General features: G+C 44.8%; 1 protein-coding gene across 1 annotated transcript in view; it reads left to right on the forward strand.

Annotated features, from left to right (window-relative positions):
- The first annotated feature begins 1,045 nt into the window (after positions 1-1,045).
- LAMA1 (laminin subunit alpha 1) overlaps positions 1,046-10,926 on the forward strand; it is a 250,596-nt gene continuing 240,715 nt past the window's right edge. The window contains exon 1 of the mRNA XM_089683630.1: positions 1,046-1,290. Coding sequence (XP_089539756.1) covers positions 1,230-1,290 — 61 coding nt within the window. The 5' untranslated portion in view covers positions 1,046-1,229. The remainder of the gene's footprint in view (positions 1,291-10,926) is intronic.

The raw sequence follows: 10,926 nt of genomic DNA on the forward strand, positions 1-10,926 counted from the left end.
ATGGTCTGTTAAAGAGAAAATATCCAGTGAGCGGCAGTTATGAGGACAAAAATACCTTGTTGATGTCAGAGGAGAATAGGCAGACTGGTTGCTGTGACATTCAGATGTTAGGGTCTGAACTTGGCATAAACAACATGAATGCATGGATCCATCCTGCCTGTATCAATGGTTCAGGCTGGTGGTGGTGTAATGGTGTGGGGGATATTTTCTTGGCACTTATAACGTGTATCTAATAAAGGGGCCTGGCAAGTGTATATACAGTATAAATATACATTGCAAAGGTAGCAGCTTCTCTGATCTGCTTGTAACTAGGAAAGGTGCATATGGGCAGAGAATTATACAAAACAAAGCTTTTGGTTGCATACATTTGCAAACACTGTAAATGCGGTACCATATTGTTACATCACGGCACCTCTATTAAGTGTGATCCCTAACTTTAATCTATCTGAGTTTCCCAGACTTGTCTGTTCATGCATTGCTATATATGTTGACGGTATCGTTTAAAATAAAGCCCGTTTTATATACTGTACTGTATATATATATATATATATATATATATATATATATACACACATTAGATAGATAGTACTTACATGATAGATAGATATATATATACACATACATGATACAGTAGGATAAGGGTAAATGCCATACTGTACATGGATATAATTTACATTTTCACTTTCAGCAATCCCTATTGGGTGATACTCAGCCTAAAGAGCAAACATTCCTGGAATACAATTTTTTTGCTTCTTTAGATCCCAGACCCTAATGGACCACACCATCTTCCCCGAGGGGGTCCTTTCTCCCCTGTATGCTGTGGAATCCTGCATGCTGAGCATATTTCTGCAGACTACAGCTCACAGACAGCACAAATCCCCTTTTTATTACAGCCTGCAGCTCACACAATGAAAAGCATAGGTAGGACTGCATGCTATAGCCATACTCCTGTTAGATACGCCCCCCTCTGCAAGTGAATGGTTCATCCCACTCCCCCTTCTACCTCCCAGAGTAGTTGAGCTGGAGGACTTTGGATGGATGAAGATCTTGAATGAGAAGTAGTGGAGATCTTGCTGGGTGACAAAGCTAGGAGCAGCTGCTGGCAGGAAAAGCACGGAGATCCTATGACGGATGACAAATAAATAATTGGGATCAGTAGTCGGGCACCCTTCCCTGTCCTCCATCCAACAAGCTGCCACATCAGATTTGGACTCTATGCAGAGTTAGAAATGCCATGCCGGGTGCTGTTGGTTTTGCTGCTGTGTGCTGGAGTGCAGTGCCAGCTCAGAGGTAAGATCTTCTATGGAGGGATGCTGGGGAGGGGGGGAGTGATCACGGAGCTGATTAACAATCCCCTTCCCCATTCTGCTTATTAAACTTTATGCACACATTGAGGGGACTTTAACTAGGACTACAGAAGCTGTGCATGACAACCAATCAGCTTATAGCTTTCATTCTTAAAGTTTAACTGAACAAACTGAAGTTAGAAGCTGATTTGCTGCCATGCACGGCTGCTCCAGTTTTTATACATGATAGCAGTGCACAATATGGATTTGTTGGGGGTGACTGAGTTAGTATTCAGGAATATTGACATGGCCAGAAGCTGAGTTTTGAATGAGATCATGTCAAGTAGTCCTCCAGCATCAGCTGAATTCCTCAGCACTGTATGGGGCTCTTTACTGCTCATTTGTATTCCAGCTACACTGCCACAGAACAGCGATGGTATCTTCACATCCTGTTGCATTTTGTTAGTGGGGGAGAGGGGCTTTGTCCAGATGTGACTTCTAAGATTACTGTGTGGGCTTGTGGCTTGGAACTTGAAAGCATGTCAGTGCCAAATGGTTAACTGTCTGCAAGGGACAGAAAGACTGTGATGTTTGTACAATAGTAAAATGTTTCTAAACAATGCATATTGTGAGCATATGTTGACAGCATTTAAGAAAAGTAATACTTAAAATAAAAGAAATGTCTTTGTCCAAGGAACTAGTGAAGCCCTGAAGCATATACAACATTATTTATGGATTCAATATTCATATAGATCTTGTGATTGTGCTGGACATGACCACAGTTTGTGCACAGACTTGGGCAGATAGAGATATCCCATCCTTTTAGCTACAGATCTAGAGAAAGTTACAAAATACTTGTTCCAGTCGTCAGTATTTTATAGTAATTTAAATTTAATTAGGTCAGTAACTGACCTATGTGTTCTTTTGCCTTGAACCATTACTTTACAAAGTTCTGAAGTCTGTGGATTCTGTAGGCATGGGATGATGAACAAAAGATCCAGTTGCTGAAAGATCCCTTGGTCATAACTAACCTATGTGTTTTGTCTTAACCGAGTATAGGCGTACCTCGGTTTATGAATTTAATTAGTTCTGTGAGACTTTTCGTATTGCGAAAAATTCATAAACCGAAACTCTTTTTCCCATAGGAATGCATTGAAAACCAATTCATCTGTTCCGGAGGTCACAAAAAAGTAGAAAAAAAGTATTTTATCTGTTCAAAACTCTTTATAAAGTGCACTATAAAGGCATAAATGCTGTACAGGGACATGATTAAAAATTAATTTGTAAATGCATAGAAAACCAATAAATCCGTTCTGGAGGTAAGAAAAAAGTCATAAAAAGTTTTATCTGTTCAAAACTCTTTATAAAGTGCACTTTAAAGGCATAAAGGAACATGATTGAAAAAAAATGTGTAAATGCATTGAAAACCAATTAATCTGTTCCGGAGGTCAGCAAAAAGTAAAAAAAAGTCTTATCTGTTCAAAACTCTTTATAAAGTGCACTTTAAAGGTATAGTACTGTACAGGTACATGATTAAAAAAAACTGTAAATGCATTGAAATCCAATTAATCCATTAGTATTGCAAAAAAAATTCATAAACCGAGGCATTATTTTCAATGGATTTTCATTTGTAAACCAAAAATTATGTTAACCGAGGCATCCATTAACCAAGGTACGCCTTTATATTACAAATTTCTGAATGGAATTCCAGACATATTAAACAGGTTTCATTACAATTATAGACCTGTTAGCTTAACGTCTATAGTTGCGCAGATACTGGTGAGTTTAATAAAAGACCACATAAATGAGCTCTTGCTGGAAAAAAATAGTTTAAGCAACAGACAGCATGGATTCATGAAATACAAAAGTTGTCAAATAAAATTGATTTCTTTTTATGAGGAGGTGAGCAAAACCTTGGACAGAGGGGTGGCGGTGCACGTGGTGTACTTGGATTTTGCTAAATTATTTGACACAGTTCCCCACACACGGCTAATGTGTAAGGTAAAGTATACAGGCTTGGAAAAATCAGTATTCAGAGAGTAGTGGTTATGATTCATACTCTGAATGGTCTAGGGTTGTCAGTGGTGTACCCCAAGATTCAGTGTTGGGACCCTTACTTTTTAATATATTTATAAACAATATAGGGACTGGGACTATAAATCCCATTTCAGTCTTTGCAGATGACACCAAGCTGTGCAGTGGAATAACGTCCTTACAGGATGTCTTCAACTTACACGCAAATCTCAATGCACTGTGTAATTGGGCAACTATGTGGCAAATGAGGTTTATTGTTGATAAATGTAAGGTTATTATTATTATTATTATACAGTATTTATAAAGCGCCAATAGTTCACTCAGCGCTGTACATTACAAAGGGGGACAGAACATGTGACAGAACAATACCAATACAATGCAAAACATGAGGGGATCGAGGGCCCTGCTCTTTCAAGCTTACAATCTAGAAGGGATGGGATAGTGGTACAGGAGGAGATAGCTGTGGGGGATGGAGTGGTAGGAAGAGTGGAGGAGGTCACCCGCAGGGGGTGAGGTAGGCTTCCCTGAAGAGATGGGTTTTCAGGGTGCGCCTAAAGGAGAGGAGAGTAGGTGATAATCTGATGGGTTGGGGCAGGGAGTTCCAGAGGATGGGTGACACCCTGGAGAAGTCCTGGAGGCGGGCATGGGAGGAGGAGACCAGGGAGCTAGAGAGAAGGAGGTCTTGTGAGGAGCGGAGTGTGCGTGCTGGGTGGTACTTGGATATTAGGTCAGTGATGTAGTTCGGGGCAGTATGGTGGACAGCTTTGTACGTCAGTGTTAGGATTTTAAATTTGATCCGTTGCGCAATCGGAAGCCAGTGGAGGGATTGGCAGAGGGGGGTGGCGGAAACGGAGCGTTTGGAAAGGTGAATGAGTCTGGCAGCCGTATTCAGGATCGACTGAAGCGGGGATAGCCAGCGGCGAGGCAGGCCAGTGAGGAGGGAGTTGCAGTAGTCGAGTCGTGATATGATGAGGGAGTGGATGAGCTGTTTATTGGTTTCTGGGGTTAGGAACGTGCGGATTTTGGCGATGTTGCGGAGGTGGAGTCTGCACGAGTTTGTTAAAGATTGGACTTGGGGCTGGAAGGATAGGTTGGAGTCCAGAATGACACCAAGTACTCTGGCCTGCAGAGCGGGTTTGATATTGGCGTTGTTGGATGTGATGTAGAAGTCAATGGGGGGTGGGGTTCGGGCTGGGGGGAAGACAAGGAGCTCGGTTTTGGAGAGATTCAGTTTAAGGAAGTGGAGCGACATCCATTCTGATATGTCGCTCAGTAGGTGTGTGATTTGGGCAGAGACCGAGGGGGTGAGGTGGGGGGTTGAGAGATAGATTTGTGTGTCGTCGGCATAGAGGTGGTAGTTGAAGCCGTGAGAGTGTATGAGTTGGCCAAGGGAGGAGGTGTAGATGGAGAAGAGAAGGGGCCCAAGGACAGAGCCTTGAGGGACCCCAACAGAGAGGGGGAGTGAGGGGGAGGTGGTAGCATTATAGGTAACGCTGAAAGAGCGTTGTGACAGGTAGGATGAGAGCCAGGAGAGAGCAGAATCTCTGAGGCCGAGTGAGTGTAGTATTTTGAGGAGGAGGGGGTGGTCAACTGTGTCGAAGGCCGCAGAGAGGTCAAGGAGTAGGAGCACTGAATAGTGGCCATTAGCTTTGGCGGTTAGAAGGTCGTTGGAGAGTTTGAGTAAGGCGGTTTCGGTGGAGTGTAGGGGGCGGAAGCCAGACTGTAGGGGATCGAGGAGGTTGTTGTCGTTGAGGTGAGAGCATAGGCGGGTGTAGACGAGGCGCTCGAGGAGTTTAGATGTAAGTGGGAGCAGGGAGATGGGTCTGAGGTTGTTCGGGTCATTGGGGTCCAGGGAGGGCTTTTTAAGTATGGGGGTGATGTGTGCATGCTTCAGTGGGGAGGGGAAAGTGCCGGAGGAGAGGGAGAGATTAAAGATGTGGGTGAGGGAGCGTAGGATGGAGGGGGAGGGAGGTCGTAGGAATTGTGAGGGGATAGGGTCGAGGGGGCAGGTGGTGAGGCGGGCATCAGAGAGGATCTTGGAGACTTCCTCGATGGTAGTAAGGTCAAAGGTGCGGAGTGTTGGGGGAGCTTCAGTATGAGGAATGTAGGGTGGGGTGGGAGAGGAGGTCAGAGCAGTGGTGAGGCCGTGGGAGAGGGGTGAAGAGGGGGTAGCTAAGTGAGGGGGAAGGGGGTTGGAGGGAGTTTGAGCAGCGACGAAGTCCCTGCGGGTAATGTCGAGGGGGAGGGGGGATGATGGGGTAGCTGTGTGAGAGGGGACGGGTTGAGAGGGCGTGTGAGTTGCGGCAATGTCCTTGCGAATTGTGTCAATCTTGTTTTTGAAGTGATTGGCAATATCAAGGGCGGTGAGTGAGGTGCTGGGTGGAGGTGGGGGTGGAGAGAGTAGAGAGTTGAAGGTGGAGAAGAGTCGGCGAGGATTGGAGGAGAGGGCCTTGATGAGGGTCAGGAAGTAGGCTTGTTTGGCTGCGTGGAGGGAGGAGGTGTAGGTGCGGAAGGCAGATTTGTAGCAGGTGAAAGCTTGTTGGGATTTTGTTTTGCGCCATAGTCGCTCCAGGGCACGACTGCGTCGTTTGAGGGTTTTGCTGTGATCAGTCTGCCAGGGCTGGAGCGGTCGGAGTCTGATGTTGCGTGTGGTTAAAGGCGCTAGTGAGTCAAGGGCTGCTGACAGCGTGTTGTTGTAGGCAATCATAGCCAAGTCGGGGCAGGACAGGGGGAGGATGCGGTCGTGGAGTTGATCAGCTGCAGAGTGGAGGGGGGCAGGGTTAAGGTTGCGGAGGTTACGGCTGGTAGTAGTGTGACATTTGGAGGGGTAGGTGTTGGAGGACGAGGAGATAGAGAAGGTGATCAGGTTGTGGTCAGAGAGAGGGAAGGGGGTGTTAGTGAGGTTGTGGGGAGCGCAGCGGTTGGAGAAGACAAGATCAAGGATATTACCGTCGGAGTGGGTGGTGGATTGTATGCACTGTGCAAGTGCAAAGGAGGAGGTTAAGTGGAGGAGACGGGCTGTGTCTGGGTTGTCAAGGTTGACAGGGATGTTGAAATCCCCAAGAATGATGGTGGGTAGCTCAGAGGAGAGGAAGAAGGGTAGCCAGGAGGAGAAGTCTTCCAGGAAGCGGGGTATGGATCCAGGAGGCCGGTATATCACAGCAATCTTCAGGGGGGTTGGGGAGAATAGTCGGATGCAGTGGGCCTCGAAGGAGGAGAAGGATAGGGAGGGGGGGTTTGGGAGGACTCGGAAGGTGCTCTGCGGTGACAGGAGCAGACCAACCCCACCACCTTTACGACCGTTAGGTCTGGGTGAGTGGGTCCAGGTGAGACCTCCATAGGAGAGTGCAGCAGGGGAGGTAGAGTCAGTGGGCTGGATCCAGGTTTCCGTGATCGCCAGGAGGTTGAGGGAGCGGGAAACAAAGAGGTCGTGGATGGCGGTAAGCTTGTTGCACACCGATCGGGCGTTCAGGAGTGCACATGAAAACGGGGGGGAGATTTTAGGGAGCAGGGGGAATGCACTTGGGGACTAAGAATATGCATGCATCATACATACTAGGGGGGTACAACTGGGGGAATCAGTGGTGGAGAAGGATCTGGGAGTTCTGGTAGAAAGAATGATATCATATTACCCCTGTACAAATCATTAGTAAGACCTCATCTGGAATATGCAGTTCAGTTTTGGGCACCAATTCCTGTAGTTCTTGACCAAGTTTGTACACACTGCAACAGGGATTTTGGCCCACTCCTCCACACAGATCTCCTCTAGATCTGTCAGGTTTCGGGGCTGTCACTGAGCAACACAGAGTTTCAGCTCCCTCCAAAGATGTTCTATTGGATTTAGGTCTGGAGACTGGCTAGGCCACTCCAGAACCTTGATATGCTTCTTACGGAGCCACTCCTTGGTTATCCTGGCTGTGTGCTTCGGGTCGTTGTCATGTTGGAAGACCCAGCCATGACCCATCTTCAGTGCTCTGACTGAAGGAAGGAGGTTGTTGCTCAAAATCTCACAATAAATGGCCCCATTCATCCTCTCCTTAATACAGTGCAGTCGTCCTGTCCTCTTCGCAGAAAAGCACCCCTAAAGAATGGTGTTACCACCTCCATGCTTCACAGTAGGGATGGTGTTCTTGGGATGCAACTCATCCTTCTTTTTCCTCCAAACACGACGAGTGAAGTTTAGACCAAAAAGTTCCACTTTGGTCTCATCTGACCACATTACTTTCTCCCATGCCTCCTCTGGATCATCCAGATGGTCATTGGCAAACTTCAGACGGGCCTGGACATGTGATGACTTGAGCAGGGGAACCTTCCGTGCAATGCATGATTTGAAACCATGACGGCGTAGTGTTCTACCGACAGTGACCTTTGAAACTGTGGTCCCAGCTCTCTTCATGTCATTGACCAGCTCCTCCCTTGTAGTTCTGGGCTGATTCCTCACCTTTCTTATCATCAGTGATACCCCACGAGGTGAGATCTTGCATGGAGCCCCAGTCCGAGGGAGACTGACAGTCGTCTTTAGCCTCTTCCATTTTCTAACAATTGCTCCAACAGTTGATCTATTTTCACCAAGCTGCTTGGCAATTGCCCCGTAGCCCTTTCCAACCTTGTGGAGGTCCACAATTTTGTCTCTGGTGTCTTTTGACAGCTCTTTGGTCTTGCCCATGGTAGTAGTTGGCGTCTGACTGACTTTGGGGTGGACAGGTGTCTTTAAACAGCTCAGACAGGTGCTACTAAGTTAGATTAATGAGTGGAGTAGAGGTGGACTTTTTAAAGGCACAATAACAGGTCTTTGAGAGCCAGAATTCTTGCTGTTTCTTAGGTGTTCAAATACTTATGTTCAGCAGTGCAAGACAAATAAATTCTTTAAAAATCATACAATGTGATTTTCTGAATTTTTTTTTTTAATTTTGTCTCTCAGAGTGGGAATGCACCTACAATGTGAATTTCAGACCCCTCCATGATTTCTAAGTGGGAGAACTTGCAAAATCGCAGGGTGTTCAAATACTTCTGTTCCTCACTGTATTCTCCTAATATGGGAAGGTTTCTGCACAGTAAGAGCTGTGAAAATGTGGAATAGACTCCCTCAAGAGTTGGTTCTGGCCAGCTTAGTGGATTGCTCCAAAAAAGGCCAGGATTCTTTCCTAGATACACATAATATAACTGCATACAGACTTTTATAGGTACAGTTAATCCAGGGAATATCCGATTGCCTCTTGGGGGATCAGGAAGGAATTTTTTCCCCATGCAAGACAAAATTGGCTAATGCTTTGATGGGGTTTTTTTGCTTTCATCTGAATCAACTGTGGGTATAGGATTATAACTTTTTTTTTTTATGGTTGAACCAGATGGACTTTTGTCTTTTTTCAGCCAGACTAACTAGGTAACTATGTAACAATGTGTACATTATTTCCCCAACAAAAACCACATTCAAGGTTAGCAGTTACAAAGTTCTGAGGTCTGTGGGTAACATAGGAGTGGGATGATGAACAAAAGATCCATGGGATAAATGATCTCTTGGACAATAACTGACCTGTACCTTAAACCAGCAGTTTTCAAAGAACTAAAGTCCATCCATGAACAACTAAAGCTGGCCATAAACAGTTAGATTTTCCCTTGGAATGTTCGTTCATATCTGAGCATTCTTTCTTGCCTTAGTCAGCTAAGTTTGTTCAAAAGTCCTTAAATTTCCTCCAGACCTGCTATTTAAATACAATCTCAGACTGATTAAACAGGTTTCATTAAAGTACCACATTCACAGTTAGAATTTAATTTGTTAAAGAAAAAAATTCCACCCTACTCCTTCAAACTTTCTTGTCACTGTGATAAAAAAAAAACTCCAGTTTGACCCCACTAAAGCTGATACATGGATTGAAATTCAGCTGGTTCAGCAGGGACTGAAGGAATTTCAATCCATGTATGGGGACTGTGGTTGTACAGAGGTCGATCTACCAAACAACATTACCATTACCTCTCCTGTCATTCCCTCTCTTGACATCAGCCCTTGGGGAAATCTCCACTTGACTCCACCCAGGGAAGGACAAGCAGTGTGGATTAGCAGTCACTTGCAGAAAACACTTAAAAAAAGGTCCCTTTAACTGAGATTTTTTACAATTAAACACCAAAGAGTCAAAAACACTGTTGAAGGTACCATTTGGAATGTTGGTTATACAGTGTGATGCTTTTCCATCTACTTTATGTGCAGTAACCAATAGCAACCAATCAGACTCCATCGCATTCTGTGTTCTTACCAACTGGTACATGCCTTAGGAATGCTTGTGGTCTGTAGGCCATACTTTGAATGTCTCTGCCTTAAACTATAATCATTGATTTAAGGTCTTTGAACATTTAACATGATGCAACAAGCATGTCTAGGTCCCTGTCTCATATACATACAAATACAGTCAATTAACTGCTAGCATGTGTTTGGAGTGTGGGAGAAAACCCAGGCAAGCACAGAGTGAACATGCAAACTCAGGGTTGGGATTCAAACCAATGACCCTAGTACTGCAAGGCAGAAGTAATAAAGCTGGCCATGGATCGAAATTCCAGTCCATGTATGGATGATCCAGTTCATGAAAACTGTATCTTTTTATGATTGCTGGAAAATTTCAGTTTGATCAGCGCTGCAGCTCTGATCCGTGTATTCTCATGAGAGTTAAGGTGAGGGAGGATTTCCGCTGTTGGAATACAATGACACAGAAAGGAGGATTCCCAAATCCATAGCAATGCAACAGATTTGAGTGACATTTATGGGTTTGTGTATGACTTTCTAAACAAGCAGTAATAAACTGCAGAGGGTGGGATATTCAATTATGAGAGCAAACTTAGACATACAATATTAGTTGTAGGATACAGTAAAACAATCGAAAGACACCCAGTGGCATCATGAATCCTGAAGACTCATCAGATAGTAATAGGAAATTCCTCCAACCCAAGAGGGCATACCTTCTTATACATTTGTCACCAAAACATCTTTCTTTCTAGAGAATTCCCCTTAACCACATCTTCCAGTGACAACTGTCAAATTTTGGATTTGTATTTGCCGACAGTGGTCAACAGGACAGTTGCAGAGGGTGAATTTCCCTAGTGGTGACAAAGTCAATAATAAAAACATGACATCAGATCTTACCCTTACAACTCATTGTTTCTTTATGTACACTGTATATTTAAGCTTTATCTAACCAAGTTATACATTTTTTAGAATATTTGACAGTCCTTTTCACATGAAGGGTCCAAACGGGTCCAACTGTCAGTTTTTCAGGCAGATCCGATCGGACCCTCCATTCACGCCTATGGACCGGTGGGTGTAAACAGACAACCACCTTACCTTTAATCCTATATGATCTGGGGAAAAAAAAAAACGAGATCTGTCCCCCTCCACCTTGACGGAACAGATTGGAGAGCAGACGGGTGTAAATGGACAGTGGAGTCTGTTTACTCCTAGATGCCCACAGCATAAACTGAGCGAGCACCGACCTGTCATCTGCGCGATCTGTTTTGATCAGCAGGGGATCTTTATGCTGATTCCCCACTGATCTAAATGGAGCCTGCATGTGAAAAGGGCCACATAGGTCAAAAGTATGGATCACTTAAAGGACAACTG

This window comes from Staurois parvus, unplaced genomic scaffold (genome assembly GCF_062004578.1).
Source record: "Staurois parvus isolate SC_StPar_1 unplaced genomic scaffold, SC_StPar_1.0 ptg000317l, whole genome shotgun sequence".
Taxonomy (NCBI): Eukaryota; Metazoa; Chordata; class Amphibia; order Anura; family Ranidae; genus Staurois; species Staurois parvus.